Here is a 16590-nt window from a genome sequence, read left to right as displayed (position 1 = left end):
TATGCCAAAAACCTCTGCACCAAGGTTAGTAAATAATATTTTGTTGTGAAATTATAACACTGATAAACATACTATAAAATGCATTTTTCTTTGTGGGTTCTTGCCACACCTTTGAAACACCATCATGTCCTCAAGCTTCACCAGTTTAATTGTCATTGTTTATGTTTCTTTGCAGGCTGCCTTCAAATACAAATACCTATAATCACTGGAGAAATGAAAGAACCAAATCAGAGTTCATTAAACTCTTTACTGATTGTAGGATTTTCAGATCTTCCACAACTACAAGTTCCTCTTTTTGCTTCATTTTTACTGATTTATCTCTTTTCTGTGGCAGGAAACCTTATAATCATGACAACTATTTACTTCAACTCACATCTGCACACACCTATGTACTTCTTCCTCACAAATTTGTCTTTCAATGACATCTGTTGCATTACAGTCATTTTTCCATACATGTTGGTCCACTTTTTTCAGGAAGGCACACATGTTTCTTTTACTCAGTGCCTGGTGCAGCTGTACTGTTTCATGGTCTTAGTGGCTGGAGAATATTTTCTCCTGTCAGTAATGGCTTATGATCGTTATGTTGCCATCTGCAATCCTTTACGCTACACATCCATCATGAGTATGGCTATGTGCACATGCCTGGCTTTCGGAACATGGATATCAAGTTTCATATTTCCATTACCACATGCAGTGTTGCTATCTCAACTGTCCTTCTGTGGGTCACACACAATCAACCATTTTTTCTGTGATGTGACAGCTCTGCTGAAGATTTCATGCAGCAATACAGACTCATTTGACACCTTAACGTATGCTCTGGGTGCAATAGTCGTGATAATGTCCTTTAATCTAATAATAATTTCATATATTAAAATCATCTCATGTGTCCTAAAGATTAAATCTAAAGGAGGGAGGCACAAGTCATTTTCCACATGTCTGTCTCACCTCACTGTAGTTGTTTTATTCTACGGTTCTCTTTTAGGAACCTATGTGCGGCCCACAGCAACATATTCAGGCAACAAGATTTCCTCCTTGTCCTATATTGCTGTTACTCCACTTTGTAACCCCATTATATATAGCTTGAAAAATACAGAGTTTAAAAATGCCTTGAGGAACACAAAGTCTATTTGAAGAAGAACATGCTCACTGCTCAAGGTTACTTCCCCACATTTTTGAGCAAATAGAAACCATTTTGCACATTGCTGCTAAAATTAAAACAGTGAACACAGACAGATGTTAATCAATGTACAATCGCATTTCAGGAACTAAGGTTTTGCTCCACAGGAATCATTTTGAGCACTGTTATTCACCATTTGTTAATATAGTTTTCATTTGTTTACAAGATTAAAAGTGGCAAACAGTGTGAGAAATGTGATCTGTCAAGAGGTACAAAAATGTAAAAAAAATATGTAAATGATAAGAGGGTTGACTAGTTGTTTAAATTCAGAGCAAAGATAATTTCTTTATAATTTAAATGTTATGCTTTTGAATATCTCTTTGAATTTACAAGACTATGCTTCTAATAAAGGATAGATATGAACATTTGAGCCAATAGAGGCGGAAATCTGCACATGGACTACATTAACATATGGCATTTGTATAATTTATTTTGGTATTTTTCAGACTAATAATAAATTGGTGTTTTCAAGAATTATATATGCCGTCCTTCTTAAACAAATAAACGTGTTCTCTCTCTTCTAAGTCCACCTGTTTTATCATAGTCATTCTTAACTTTCTTCCAATAAAAAGGTTTTCTTTGGTTTTGTGTAAAGTCCATATTACATATCCTAGTAAGGCTTATCCTGATAAAAAGTGTAAAGCCATCTCTTTGTATTATTGCTCTCCTTCTTTGTGCAATAACCAGGTACTCCTAGGAGTTTCCAAGTGATGTCTGTAAGCAACAGGATCTCTAATCGAAAACCAACTGAGAGGAAAAATAGAATGCAGTCTATGAAGCATCCTATACTGATAATATTGCTTGATGGAACCAGTCCAATTTGAAGATAGACTCACATACCAGAATCACACTAAAGCTGTTTACATCTAAATGATGATTCATTAAACAAGCACTGGTAAATCCAATTGGCCTCGCTGTTAGGACCTTATGAGTGTTTAGTCAGAGCTATCGGCTTTTCTAATGTGTTTCAGCTATGTTGTAGAGTAGTGTGTCTTGTGGACAGCATGTTATAATACAAAAAAAGTGTTATAAGTATATACCACGTCTATAATTGAGGTGAGATTCTGTGGAATTGAAGGACCTTATTAAAAAAGGGTTTAGTAAAAAAATATTTAGTGTATGATTGAAAAGTGCACACTCGTCTGCAGCATGAGGAGAGCTAGCACATTGATCCTAGAGGTAGGAGAAGGAAGGGACATACACACTACACCAAGCTACCGGAAACAGAGCACATGGTGCCATATACTGCTTTTGAACAGATCATAATGTACACATAATGCAGAGGCCATAGAGGCAATAAATTATGGTAATGTTGTTCACAAACTCGACTCAGATTGTCATGTTGCATATTCTGCACAGAGAAAACACTGGGGCATATTACCAAGGGCCTTATCGCCGCTTTTGCGGGAATTTTTCCTGCTAAAGCGGCATTAATTTTATCGCCCTATTACCTAGCTGTCGCTAACACCAGTTAGCGACAGCTAGTAGGAGATAACGATGATCTTGGGGCCCACTTTGCATGTCAGCAATAATTATCGCTAATGACATGCAAAGTGGGCATGCCAAGATGTTAGCGACTGAAAACAGTCGCTAACATCGCTATCTCCTATTACCTACTTTTGGAAATATTTGCGCTAAGCGTGAATATCTCCAAAAGCTAATGCCTGGACCAGAGCAGTTCTCAGCCAGAGCATTAGCTCGGTAATGCATGAATATCGCTGACTTTTCAGCGATATTCATGCATTTCGGCCGATTTTTATCGCTTAGGAGATAAACCTTGATAATAGCAAGGCTCCTAAGCGATAAAAATAGGCGATGCACGGCGTTAAAATAATAGCCGCTAACCAAGCATAGCGATAATTATCGCTTATGCTTGGTAATATGCCCCACTGTGCGCACCATGAGGTTCTCACACTGCAGTGCAGGTAAGGCAGGTGACAGAATTCAATTATCCCTCGAGGAATCATTCGTTTTAGTATAATAATTTATAACAATGTCACCTCCGTGATCAATACTTGGCTTTTTGGCAGGAAATAGTCACTCAATATCAATGACCAATTATATCAAAAACAGTTTTTTATTCTTCATCATTTTTGAATGAATTCTGTTATTGAATATACCCAGTCCCTAGAGGATTATTGGGTGGCTCTCTATTGTCTAGATGGTAAGGCAGGTGAGGCACACTAAAGTTTATATACTACTGCAGCACACCCTGGCCATGTATTCTACTCAGCACAGGACATAGACTGATGTCAGTACTCCAGCTGAACCTAATGAAAATCACTCTGTACACTAGATGCATTCAGCACAATGCGCCTAGCACTCGCAGCATGCAAAAACTGCAAAGGAAACCAAACTCCCACTGACCCCTGCAAAGCTCACAAGGCACAAGGATGCAGTCACGTCAAATTAAGTACCAATCCGGGAGCTATTTGTGTTGTTCATGTCCATGTCTATTACCCATGTATTATGGAGTGGATGGATGTATGTGTTGTTGTGAGGAGTGGAATTAGGTGGGTTGGATTGGAGTTGCTTGGTTTTGGAATTGTGTTGCGTGGTGTTGAGTGGAGTTATGTGCAGTGGAATTGTCAGGATGCTAATGTTGTGGTATTGAGTGTACTCTGATTTTTTGGGGCTGGGATTGTGTGTCCTGGAAGATAATTATGTGGAGTGGTATTGTACATCGAAGAGTGTTATGTAGTGGAGCAGAAATTATGTGGTGTTGAATATTGTGGAATTATGTGGAATTTTGTGCTGTGGATTGGATGTATGTGGTGTGTAGGGAAATTGTGTTGTGGAGTCGAATTGTGTGGTCACTTGTGGCCAATGCAAGAATAACTGTATGAAATACAGCTGCAGGATGTGTGAAAAGTAACATTTCATAGATGCCAGTGTGTATAACATACATCTGGGTAACCGGAAAAAAACAAGGCTAAATCACCACTTAGCTATTCAATCATGCACTAGCTGAGTCCATGACAAGAGGGAATCCTATGACCAGCACAAGAGGGTGTTTTGTACATAATCAAACACTTCTGGGGATAAGCACAGATATGTTCAGGAGGTTTCAGATGCTTGGGGCCGGACAATGCACAACAAGGGCGACAAATCAGAACACGGTTCTGAGTTACAATGGAACCATCAAGGGGGTCGGAGAAGTGAGAGATTAGATGTTAAACAAGCCTGCTTTTTTCAAAGTATTAAAGGCAGAGTAAGGGCAATATGGCAGCTATTCAGTAATCTAATGAACACTTGGAGAAAACCCTGGTAGTTGGACACCGATTCAGGGCTGAGGTTCATTTGAGTCATAATGTTTGGAAAATAATGGCTCAGCTCAGCTTTGTCAAAATCCGTATGGTCTTTTAGCTGTAAACAACATTAAATTCTGTTAACAGATCTATTTATCGGCGAACTGGATAAACTCGTCTTTTTCTTTAGATCCTGCTGCCACATTTCCGTTTTGCTTCGTAGCAAATTGTAGCTTTTTTTTTAGGAACTTCGAGCGTAGCGGGCATCCGGGGGCCTCATTTATGAAAAGTGACGCATCGCTGCGTGAAAGCAGCGATGCGTCACTTTTCACTGCGCACTCCTTGCGACACCAATGATGCTTCATATTTACAGTATGACGCATCATGTCTCAAGGAGTTACAGATACGTCAGTATTTCTGACGTATCTGTAGGCGCAAAAGTGACGCATTGCTGGAGTGTGTCACAAAAGTGACGCAACTCCAGCAATGTGTCCTTTCACATGGGGCAAGCCCCAAGTGAAAGGGCCTGCATCAGTCTTACGCCTGCTGTGAGGCAAGCGTAAGAAATTGACGCATTTGTGTCCTAGAAGTGACGCAGTGAAATCTCATAGATTTCACTGCGTCACTTCCATGACCCTTTCTTGCGTCAAAACGCCCCCCTTGCATAAATTATACCTGGTGCAGGTATAATGTGGCGCAGGGGTTTACGAAGTGACGCATCTACCTAGATGCGTCACTTTGTGAATATGTCGCAACCAGGCCCATTTCTTACGCTGCTGGTGCGTCACAAAAAGTGATGCACCGGTGGCGTAAAAGTGACGCAAAGCCTCACTAATGAGGCCCTGCGTTTTTCCCCGGTGGCCTCCAGGGTGGGGGGCGGTTTCAGACCCATGGAGGGCTGTTTTTGTTACCCGGGGCTGGTTTTGCAGTGTAGCTTTAATACCGGCCCCAGCAACAAAAGCTTTGCCAGTGGCGGTTTTGGTTCCCATCCGGCCCTGGTGACCGAACCAGGGAAGATCTAATAAGTGCCCCTGAGAGGGCACCCCACGGCGTAATGATGACATCTCCTCCAAGAAGAAAATGGACTCATCAGCCCCCGCAGTGTCCCACTGAGGAAGTCTTCTTTGTAATGGGGACAAGAGAAGGTTATTGTCGATTCTGTTGAACTGAAAGCGGATACCGTATTTCAGGCTGCGAAATTTCATCTAGACTGGCGTAATTAAGTCATTTTGGGAATTTCGTGTTACGCTTGCTACAGTCAATTCCCCAAATTACTTCATTACATCACTTTGCATGATTAAGCGCCATTCGTTGCAAAATTGTACCACAAAAGCATGCAAGCAACAGTAGGCTTTTGGCGTAATTAAGCATATTTTCACTTAATTTTGCCAAAGATTGCATAGATAGCTGAAAGCTAATTTCACGAATTTCACTTGCTGCTAGTTCCTATTAAAAATGGATAATTGACTATTTTTCGATTAAAGTCTGTCTGAAATATTACAGTCCATATTCAAGGCAATCAGCTTTAAAAAACATGGCTTGAAACTTGGAACTTCCAACTATGCATTTTAATTTTAGAGCAACCATTTCTATTTGTAATTGTTGCACATTTCTTGAATTTTTATATATCTTTTCTTTGTTTGCATTAGTGAATCAGGTTGTTTAAACCACGAAAGATCGGATTTCGCAAACCTTTTGACATTTTGAGCACTGAAATCAGTAGAACTCTCATTTATCTTCAAATTAAAAAGGCCACTCAGAAAAAAAACTAAAGTATATTGTACAGTTTGCTGCTTATTGAAAAATGAGTATTTAGCATAACTATGGGGGTCTGTAACTACATTTCAAATATACTGTCAGGCATTCCTGTGCACAATGTAAACCAACTTTTATTGGATTTAGTAAGGCTCACTGTGATTATGCAGAGAAGCTGGCACAGTGTTGAATATTTATTTCAATCTTTTGTTTATAAATGGGATATAACGGTAAATACTGTGTGATTTAGGTATTTCTCATTAGAGCAAAAAACACACCTATAACATCGCCATCCTATCCTATGCTGACAAAACTCAGTGGATATTTACACGAAAATGCCATAATGGGGCTTTATGTCAAAATTGGCAATGCTGCACTCTGATATTTCCAAAACACAGGGAGGCGCCATATTTAAAAAATATAAAAACAACAGTTGATGGACAGAATGCCGAACAATGTCATACATTCACCCCAGTACAGATATCTGGGCCTATATCCATCGTTTTTTTGCACTCCACACCACCCCAGTTCAGACATGGCCATATGCAAATCAGCCTTGACCCTGTGCCTCATGGGAACAGTCCAGCCCGAACTGCCAAGCCATGTCTTTCGTGGACCGGAATCAAGCATCCTAGGACCGGTTTCTGGCTATCAGCCGTCTTCAGCCAGGATAGCTTGACTCCAGTGGTGTGGAGAGCATGGGACTCACGTCTGAGCATACCCATCCCACTCGGGGTGACAAATGCAAAAACAACAGTTGATGGACAGAATGCCGAACAATGTCATACATTCACCCCAGTACATAGACCTTGGCCTAAATCCATCGTTTTTTTGCACTCCACACCACCCCAGTTCAGACATGGCCATATGGAAATCAGCCTTGACCATTTGCCTCATGGGAACAGTCCAGCCCGAACTGCCAAGCCATGTCTTTCCTGGACCGGAATCAAGCATCCTAGGACCGGTTTCTGGCTATCAGCCGTCTTCAGCCAGGATAGCTTGACTCCAGTGGTGTGGAGAGCATGGGACTCACGTCTGAGCATACCCATCCCACTCGGGGTGACAAATGCAAAAACAACAGTTGATGGACAGAATGCCGAACAATGTCATACATTCACCCCAGTACAGAGATCTGGGCCTAAATCCATCGTTTTTTTGCACTCCACACCACCCCAGTTCAGACATAGCAATATGCAAATCAGCCTTGACCCTATGCCTCATGGGAACAGTCCAGCCCAAACTGCCAAGCCATGTCTTTCCTGGACCGGAATCAAGCATGCTAGGACCGGTTTCTTGCTATCAGCCGTCTTCAGCCAGGATAGCTTGACTCCAGTGGTGTGGAGAGCATGGGACTCACGTCTGAGCATACCCATCCCACTCGGGGTGACAAATGCAAAAACAACAGTTGATGGACAGAATGCCGAACAATGTCATACATTCACCCCAGTACAGAGATCTGGGCCTAAATCCATCGTTTTTTTGCACTCCACACCACCCCAGTTCAGACATGGCCATATGCAAATCAGCCATGACCACGTGCCTCATGGGAACAGTCCAGCCCGAACTGCCAAGCCAAGTCTTTCCTGGACCGGAATCAAGCATCCTAAGACCGGTTTCTGGCTATCAGCGGTCTTCAGCCAGGATAGCTTGACTCCAGTGGTGTGGAGAGCATGGGACTCACGTCTAAGCATACCCATCCCACTCGGGGTGACAAATGCAAAAACAACAGTTGATGGACAGAATGCTGAACAATGTCATACATTCACCCCAGTACAGAGATCTGGGCCTAAATCCATCGTTTTTTTGCACTCCACACCACCCCAGTTCAGACATGGCCATATGCAAATCTGCCTTGACCATTTGCCTCATGGGAACAGTCCAGCCCGAACTGCCAAGCCATGTCTTTCCTGGACCGGAATCAAGCATCCTAGGACCGGTTTCTGGCTATCAGCCGTCTTCAGCCAGGATAGCTTGACTCCAGTGGTGTGGAGAGCATGGGACTCACGTCTGAGCATACCCATCCCACTCGGGGTGACAAATGCAAAAACAACAGTTGATGGACAGAATGCCGAACAATGTCATACATTCACCCCAGTACAGAGATCTGGGCCTAAATCCATCGTTTTTTTGCACTCCACACCACCCCAGTTCAGACATAGCAATATGCAAATCAGCCTTGACCCTATGCCACATGGGAACAGTCCAGCCCAAACTGCCAAGCCATGTCTTTCCTGGACCGGAATCAAGCATGCTAGGACCGGTTTCTTGCTATCAGCCGTCTTCAGCCAGGATAGCTTGACTCCAGTGGTGTGGAGAGCATGGGACTCACGTCTGAGCATACCCATCCCACTCGGGGTGACAAATGCAAAAACAACAGTTGATGGACAGAATGCCGAACAATGTCATACATTCACCCCAGTACAGAGATCTGGGCCTAAATCCATCGTTTTTTTGCACTCCACACCACCCCAGTTCAGACATAGCAATATGCAAATCAGCCTTGACCCTATGCCTCATGGGAACAGTCCAGCCCAAACTGCCAAGCCATGTCTTTCCTGGACCGGAATCAAGCATGCTAGGACCGGTTTCTTGCTATCAGCCGTCTTCAGCCAGGATAGCTTGACTCCAGTGGTGTGGAGAGCATGGGACTCACGTCTGAGCATACCCATCCCACTCGGGGTGACAAATGCAAAAACAACAGTTGATGGACAGAATGCCGAACAATGTCATACATTCACCCCAGTACAGATATCTGGGCCTATATCCATCGTTTTTTTGCACTCCACACCACCCCAGTTCAGACATGGCCATATGCAAATCAGCCTTGACCCTGTGCCTCATGGGAACAGTTGAGCCCGAACTGCCAAGCCATGTCTTCCCTGGACCGGAATCAAGCATCCTAGGACCGGTTTCTGGCTATCAGCTGTCTTCAGCCAGGATAGCTTGACTCCAGTGGTGTGGAGAGCATGGGACTCACGTCTGAGCATACCGATCCCACTCGGGGTGAAAAATGCAAAAACAACAGTTGATGTAAAGAATGCCGAACAATGTCATACATTCACCCCATTACAGAGATCTGGGCCTAAATCCATCGTTTTTTTGCACTCCACACCACCCCAGTTCAGACATGGCCATATGCAAATCAGCCTTGACCCTGTGCCTCATGGGAACAGTCCAGCCCGAACTGCCAAGCCATGTCTTTCCTGGACCGGAATCAAGCATCCTAGGACCGGTTTCTGGCTATCAGCCGTCTTCAGCCAGGATAGCTTGACTCCAGTGGTGTGGAGAGCATGGGACTCAAGTCTGAGCATACCCATCCCACTCGGGGTGACAAATGCAAAAACAACAGTAAAAAATATGGCGCACCCCTGTGTTTCCCCTCGCGCTGGCTCTAAAACAGCTGCCTAGTGCAAGCGCAGACACTCTTGCTCCGTGTTACCATGTTGCTTGTGCTGCAGGGGTGATTGTTTATGTGCCAGAAGGGACACATTTCTCCACAGAAACAATCAATATTGGAAGTTTTCACACATAGAAGGAGCAAAAAACAAGGAGAAATTAATAATGTTTCCTCTTATCACCATTCTAAGACCAGTTATTACTGTGCCTTAGTTTTTGGCACTGTTCCAGCCTTGTAAATGTGTGGCCGCATCAAAAAGCAATGGGTGTTGTGTTGGAATGCCCACAGCAACACCCTTTGCCTGCTTTTTTGCTACTGCAGACTGCAGCAGTAAGGGGCATATTTACAAGGTGGTGTTAAGCCATGTTAAGTAGCTTAGCATCACCATGTAAAAATGGGGAATAGCGAAAGGCCCCGGTGATGTAATGTGCTTCTAAATATGTCACTTCAAAAACTCCTTCTTAGGCAAGACCTCCAACACACGGACCAAGAGGCATATTTACAATACTTTGGCATAGAGCAGCGCCACAGGCCTTCAAGCAGCACTGCCCTAAGTCAAAAGAAAAGGGCAGGAATGTGCTGTATCTACAAGATACATCACATTTCTGTTCTTTCTGCCAGTGGTGGCGCACAAACTGCAGCCATGAGCCAACCCATGCACCCTTGTACTATGGTGCATTTGTGTCTGTGTTGTTAGCATGATTGTTTTTTTGCATTGTGTATCTTCCTTCACAAAACAATCAAAGGAGGCTTTTTCCTTGTTTTATGGGGCATATTTACAATATTTTGGCGTAAGGCACTACCGCAAGCCTTCTAGCAGCACTGCTCTACATAAAAAAAGCCATGATTGTGCCATATCTACTATATACTGGGCATTCCATTCCTTGGCGCACAAGGTGCAAGTGTGTCTGTGTTGTTGGCATGATCATTGTGTCTATGTGTCTATGTGTCCCTTCCTGCACAAACACAATCAAAGGAGGTGTTTTTCTCATTCTCTCTGTGTTGCAGAATGCAGCACACATGGGAAAATGAAATCAAAATCAAAGAGAAATGTAAACATCTCTCTTCGTTATGCCTGCTTTGGGAAGGCATTAGTTTTGGCACTGCCCTAGATTTACGCTATGCTGTAAATCTGGGGCTGTGTCAAAAACCCATAGCAACACCCGTGGAATGCTCCTTCCACGTAGAGTAAGGTATAACCTTACTCCATACCTACAAGGCCATGACAAGGCTTTTAAAATGATGTTGGAGTAAAAGTGCCATTTTTAAAATTACAATATTTTCAACTTAAATTTGGAATTCTTTCTTCAATTCAATGAAATCCAATTAATCTTTATCCGATTATGCATCATCATCATAAAAGTTAGAGACATATAAGCCACACAAAAATCTTAAAAACATTAAACTATACAGTCCACCTTATTATTTTCAAATCACACATTCTAAAGACATTAGATACAATTTAAAAACAGCGAGCCAACATATCCTTCACATTGTTATAAACTAGGCACATATTATTTTATTCCAGTATACGCTCCTTTTAGATAGTCGGTGACAGCCAACATCACAACATGACCAGATAATAACTACAAATGTAAAAAAGCAGGTTTAAATTGAATAACACCCCTCTCTTTTACAAGTGGCAATGAACACTTCTTTTGGAAAAAAATCATAACATTTATAGAATAAGACCAAGCGTCTTAAGGTTTGGGGCGAGCAATCTTCACAAAGACAGATTAAAAGTATCGTACTGGCCAAGTTGGGAAAACAGATCATTGTACAGATGGAACCCAAGCAACATTTTATAAGCAATGATCTGTCCCTAGGATGTTTAACTTGTGTACGGTACAGTTCCATGCCAGTGACAGATTTCAGGAGCAGGCAGGATCTGTTTGAGTGTTTCTCAAGTGCCCTAGCTTCCCTCTCATCTTTCAATCTATTTACAAATCATTCCCTAAAATGGCTTTCATCATCTTTCTTAGGAAGATATGGCCTGATAAAAATGTCCATTCAATCGAGGCAGCGGGCAGAAGTTTCAATATAATTTGACCACAGTAACTTTTGGCCCTAGGTACACCCCAAACAATCCTTGATCACACTCCTATTAAAACTCAGTCTCGCATTGGCCCAGACTGAAATCCAAAGAAACAGTCGGGCAAGTTTGACTTGGTCCTCCACATATTCCAGACTCAATTCCTTGTGAGCAAAGAAAGAAGCACTATTAGGACCCAGGCGCAATATTTTTCTACAAAATCAGTTCTCTTCCTGTTGGATCACAATTAAGGTACCCCCATATGGCTGCACCTTATGTCAGGACTGGGAGACAGTTCGTTCTATAGATTTGCAGAAAGTGCAGAATGGGCATATTACCTATCGATAGAGAAAATCTAAACTGGGCACTACAGGCTTGGCTACATTTAGAATATCAGTTAGATGTACAGGGAAGCCAATTGTTCTATTGGTCAAATAATAGTCCCAGATAAGGAAAGGTAGGAACCCTTGTAATTGTTCGCCCCTTAATGTTAATATTTCTGGTTTTAATAGCCTTCTTACCGCAAGCCAAGTAATCTTTGAGATGTTTGTATCCAGATCGAGATCATCCATAATGCTGACTAACTTATGAACCAATAGCTTCAACCCATTTGCCATTCTGGTAATCAATACAGCGTCATCAGCATAAAGCAGGGTGGGCACAATGACTGAATTTATCTTAGGCAGTTTCACCTCATTTTCAGTCAAACAGCTGTTGAAGCTATCTACATTTAATAGGAACAATATTGGCACCATCCCTGCCTTACCCCCCTGAGGTAGGCTAAAAGATTGGGATATTTCCCGATTCATGCCGTATCTGACACAGGCGTTTACGTCCATGAGTAAGCTCTAATGAAATTGATCTAATAAACTGATAGTCGCAATACACCAAGGATGTCCCAAAGCTTTTACCTGTTAACTTAATTAAAGGAGCTACTGAGGTCCATAAATGCAAGAAAAATGGACTCCTGTTTCGCCACTAGGCGTTTCCCTATTATGAAGTTAAGATGTTATGGTATATTATGTTATACCGTATTTATAAAGCGTGCAGCTACTCCAAAAGAGTGTCTCGGCGCTAAGCATTTGCTATACACACTTAATCAGCAAATTAATTCACACACTCAAATTCTGAACTTCACACCAATTCTTTTAGTATAAAATATTCTTTGAGGTATTTTCTTTTCTAGAACCAAGCAAGCCTGCCACAGGTAAGCAATAAATACTTTACAGTAGTAATGCAGTGTGTAAAGTGTTTCAATTGCAATTGTATATGCACTTTATTTTGATTACACTAATGTCACTGAAAACGAAATGCTTTGGAAATACACTACATATACTTTGTGTAGATTTAGGCATTCTTCCAGCATTCCCATCCATTCCCTAAATCAATATTGGGTAGGGCAAATAATGTCATTGGCCTGCGCCCATACTTTTACACGTTTTAAAACAATACAACTAACCACCTTTACAACTGAGTTTAATAGGGAAATCGGTCTTTAGCAGGTGGGGCCCTGCCTGTTACCCTTTTTAAAAACTGGGACTATAGTAGCAGATTTCCTGGACGGGAGTAAACCTGTCTGGGTCACAACATTAAGTTCGTTGGTCAGTACTGAAGCCCAGAGGTGATGTTCTGCCTTATCTAAGTCCATTGGTATCTCATCTTGACCAGGGGCTTTATTGAAAGGGTTTCCAATAAATGTTGCATAAACCTCCTCATGATCAAACCTGATCTCAAGTGGGTAAAGGCCTTCATTATACCCTTGTCTATAGTCATATCTGTATCCAGTGCACACACCCTATGGTAAAAAGCCGCCCAGAGAGCTGAAAAAATGGAGGAACCAATGTCATCTTGAGCAGCCATGCTGGTCTGCCTTCCATTGACCAAGGCCCAAAAACCCTCTAGAGTCTCTAGTGGTGCAGGTAAACACCAACTATCCCCAACAGGCTTCTTTGAGCTCAGCTTTCCACTAACCAGTAGCTAATTTGAACGCCCTTCTTGTATTCTTGATGACATCCCAATTACGGAGTATGGTGTTAAGGGCCTCACTTAGGTGGTTGCCAGCCTGCCTGCATGCTTTATTAAACCAGCCCAGTTTTGAACCCTGGCATTTGCTCGACATATCCCTCATAATGGAAATTGTAGAATTATTTAGCAGTTCAAATGCTTCCAAAATAATATGGTCAATGTTTCAATGGCTAATAAGGGCTCCATGATAATTCCTACATTAAGTCTGATTTCTGACTTAGTCAGTGTTGGAATGGGGAGGTTGTGCCACTTCACCCTAAGTCCCCTGTCTTTTGCGATTAAGCCAGTTTTGCCTGGATCAGGGTTTACGCCCAGACTGGCTTTTAGGCCTATCCTAATTTCATTGGGTTATGTTTGCTGAAGCTCGTTTCGTGTACCACCCCTGGGCTAACATAGTTGTCGAGCGACAATGAAGTAAAAACGTAATCAATACTGGTCCCTTTCTCTCATCCCACAAAGGTAGGCATTTCCCTGGACAAACCGGGGCCCTTAGCCCCGAAGACATAACATTTCTAAAACCAACTTGCCCAGACCCTGAATCGCTAGTCAGAAAATCTTCAACCACAAAACGGTTGTGATCCTTGTCAATATCTCCTAGCTTACTGTTAAAATCCCCACCTATTATAATTTTAAACGATTTAACATAGGCATATGATCAAGCCTCTAGCCTCTGCAAAGTGCCTCAAACTGACACCCAGGGTAACTAATAATCAATCACTCAATCAATCACAGCATTTATATAGCGCGCTACTCACCCGGAGGGTCTCAAGGCGCTTGGGAAGGGGGGGGTCCGCTACTGCTCGAACAGCCAGGTCTTGAGCTGCTTCCTGAAGGCGAGGTGGTCTTGGGTCTGGCGGAGGTGAGTCGGGAGGGAGTTCCACGTCTTGGCGGCCAGGTAGGAGAAGGACCTTCCTCCTGTGGTGGCTCTTCGGATGCGGGGGACGGCGGCGAGGGCGTGATTGGTCGATCGAAGCTGGCGTGTGGGAGTGTAGCAGTTGAGGCGGTTGTTGAGGTATCTTGGGCCTTGGTTGTGTAGGGCTTTGTGTGCGTGGGTGAGAAGTCGGAACGTGATTCTCTTGTTTACCGGGAGCCAGTGCAGGTCTCTCAGGTGTCCGGAGATGTGGCTGTGTCGGGGGATGTCCAGGATGAGTCTTGCTGAGGCGTTCTGGATCCGCTGGAGTCTCTTCTGGAGTTTGGCGGTGGTTCCGGCGTAGAGGGAGTTGCCGTAGTCCAGTCGGCTGGTGATGAGGGCCTGGGTGACCGTCTTCCTGGTCTGGGTGGGGATCCACCGGAAGATCTTACGTAGCATGCGCAGGATGTTGAAGCACGACGAGGAGACGGCGTTGACTTGTCTGGTCATGGAGAGGGAGGAGTCCAGGATGAAGCCCAGGTTGCGTGCGTGGTCTGTTGGTTTGGGTGCGCTGCCTAGGGCAGGGGGCCACCAGGAGTCGTCCCAGGCGGAGGGCGAAGATCCCAGGATGAGGACTTCCGTCTTGTCTGAGTTCAGATTCAGTCGGCTGTTCATCATCCACTCGTTGGGGCGCGATGACAGCGTCGGCCTTGTTGAAGACGTGGTGAGGGCAGGGGTCGGTTGGAGATCCGGAGAGGATGGAGTTCATCGTGCGTAGGGTTTCTTCGGTGTTGATCTGGGTCCAGGCTCGGAGGGTGGTTGTGGGGGGTGCAGGTGCGGTCATGGGGTGCGTCGGCTGTGTGCTAAAGCTGTTGTGTATGTCTGCGATCTTGTTGTGGAAGTAGGAGGCGAGGGAGTTGCAGAGGTCTTGCGATGGGGTGATGTCGTTGTTTTCGGCGCTGGGGTTGGAGAGCTCCTTGACGATGTTGAAGAGTTCCTTGCTGTTGTGGGCGTTGTTGTCCAGTCGTTCCTTGAATGCGGTATTCTTGGTGGCGTGGATCAGTTGGTGGTGTTTTAGAGTGGCGAGCTTGAGGGTGGTCATGTTGTCTGGTGTAGGGTCTCTGCGCCAGGCTCTCTCGAGGGCTCGGCAGTTCTTCTTGGAGCTCTTGAGTTCGTCGGTGAACCACGGTGCTTTCTTACTGCCGGGTCTGCTGGGCGGGGTCCTCAGTGGGGCGAGGTCGTCTGCGCAGTTGCTGATCCACTTCGTAAGGTTGTTGGCGGCCTGGCTGGGGTTCGCTGAGCTGGTGGGGGGGTCCCGGCTCAGGGATGCGGCGAGCTGGTCGGCAGTAATCTTGTTCCAGCTTCTGCGTGCAACCTGTTGCTGGTGGTGGTGGATCATGTTCTTTCTGAAGCTGAAGTGGACGCAGCTGTGGTCCGTCCAGTGGAGTCCGGTGGTGTGGCTGAAGGCGATGTCCTTGCTGGAGGAGAAGACGGGGTCGAGTGTGTGTCCGGCGCGGTGGGTGGGGGTGGTCACCAGCTGCTTGAGACCGAGGTTGGCGAGGTTGTCCAGCAGGGTGGTGGTGTTGCGGTCGTTGTTGTTCTCCAGGTGGAAGTTGAGGTCCCCGAGGAGGATGTAGTCAGCGGAGGGGAGGGCGTGAGGGCTGATGAAGTCGGCGATGTCTTCGCTGAATTGTGTGCGTGGTCCCGGGGGTCTGTAGATGAGGGTGCCTCTGAGGGTGGTCTTGGGGTCGGTGTGGATCTGGAAGTGCAGGTGTTCGGCGGTTGTGAGGGTGTCGACGGTGTTGGTCATGATGCGGATGGTGTTCCTGTGGATGATGGCGATGCCTCCTCCGGTTTGGTTGCCGCGGTCCCTCCGGGAGATCTTGTATCCGTCCGGGATGGCGATGGCGATGTCGGGTGCTGAGGAGGCGTTCATCCAGGTTTCCGTGAGGAAGGCGACGTCTGGTGATGTTGTGTCGAGCAGGTTCCAGAGCTCCACGGCGTGTCAGTGGATGGAGCGGGTGTTGAGCAGGATGCACTTCAGGTGGTTGGTGCTGGTTCTCGGCTTGGAGGGTGTGGGTGCCATGCAGGTCCGGATGCAGGAGA

The 16590-nt window shown here is 44.7% G+C and overlaps 1 protein-coding gene across 1 annotated transcript; it reads left to right on the top strand.

The window, feature by feature from the left end:
* The first annotated feature begins 213 nt into the window (after positions 1-213).
* On the top strand, positions 214-1131 carry LOC147659200 (olfactory receptor 5V1-like). Its single transcript, XM_086951900.1, has one exon. It carries the CDS (start codon positions 214-216, stop codon positions 1129-1131), a length of 918 nt encoding a protein of 305 aa, XP_086808026.1.
* Positions 1132-16590: the final 15459 nt, after the last annotated feature.

The sequence above is a fragment of the Lissotriton vulgaris genome, unplaced genomic scaffold (genome assembly GCF_964263255.1).
Source record: "Lissotriton vulgaris unplaced genomic scaffold, aLisVul1.2 SCAFFOLD_3700, whole genome shotgun sequence".
NCBI lineage: Eukaryota > Metazoa > Chordata > Amphibia > Caudata > Salamandridae > Lissotriton > Lissotriton vulgaris.
Note: the sequence above shows the minus strand (reverse complement) of the source record. Positions and strands in the feature narration are given on the sequence as shown.

Bases quoted from the DNA above. Each gene is read 5' to 3' on its own strand.
- LOC147659200 (XM_086951900.1), top strand. From the start codon at position 214: ATGAAAGAACCAAATCAGAGTTCATTAAACTCTTTACTGATTGTAGGA.